Source organism: Egretta garzetta, unplaced genomic scaffold (genome assembly GCF_000687185.1).
Source record: "Egretta garzetta isolate BGI_Z169 unplaced genomic scaffold, ASM68718v1 scaffold384, whole genome shotgun sequence".
In the NCBI taxonomy this organism is placed as follows: domain Eukaryota; kingdom Metazoa; phylum Chordata; class Aves; order Pelecaniformes; family Ardeidae; genus Egretta; species Egretta garzetta.
Window position 1 is genome coordinate 1,593,788 of NW_009259496.1, and position 416 is coordinate 1,594,203.

The 416-nt window shown below is 74.5% G+C and overlaps 1 protein-coding gene across 2 annotated transcripts in view; it reads left to right on the forward strand.

Annotated features, from left to right (window-relative positions):
* The first annotated feature begins 6 nt into the window (after nucleotides 1-6).
* Nucleotides 7-416, forward strand: part of MBD2 (methyl-CpG binding domain protein 2) — a 36,899-nt gene continuing 36,489 nt past the window's right edge. Inside the window, exons 1-2 of one of the 2 annotated variants that reach the window (XM_035892954.1) lie at nucleotides 7-122; nucleotides 251-346. In XM_035892954.1, coding sequence (XP_035748847.1) covers nucleotides 106-122; nucleotides 251-346 — 113 coding nt within the window. In that variant the 5' untranslated portion in view covers nucleotides 7-105. Of the gene's footprint in view, nucleotides 123-211; nucleotides 347-416 lie in introns of those variants that run through there. The other variant, XM_035892953.1, reaches the window with a different exon arrangement.

Here is a 416-nt window from a genome sequence, read left to right on the forward strand (position 1 = left end):
CTTGTTGAGAGCGCCGGGGGCCGGGCGAGCCCCTTCCCCGCTCGTCCCTCCTCCTCCTTCTCCTCCTCCCGCTCCCGCCGCCGCCGCGGGCCCAGCGCCCGGTGCATGGAGAAGCAGGGCAGGATGGACTGCCCCGCGCTGCCCCCGGGCTGGAAGAAGGAAGAGGTGATCCGCAAGTCGGGCCTCAGCGCCGGCAAGAGCGACGCCGCCGCCGCGGGCCCAGCGCCCGGTGCATGGAGAAGCAGGGCAGGATGGACTGCCCCGCGCTGCCCCCGGGCTGGAAGAAGGAAGAGGTGATCCGCAAGTCGGGCCTCAGCGCCGGCAAGAGCGATGTCTACTACTTCAGGTACGTGCCGGCGGGGCCGCCCGGCCCGTGACAGCCCGCTCCCCCGGCGGGACGGGGGCCGGCCCGGGCA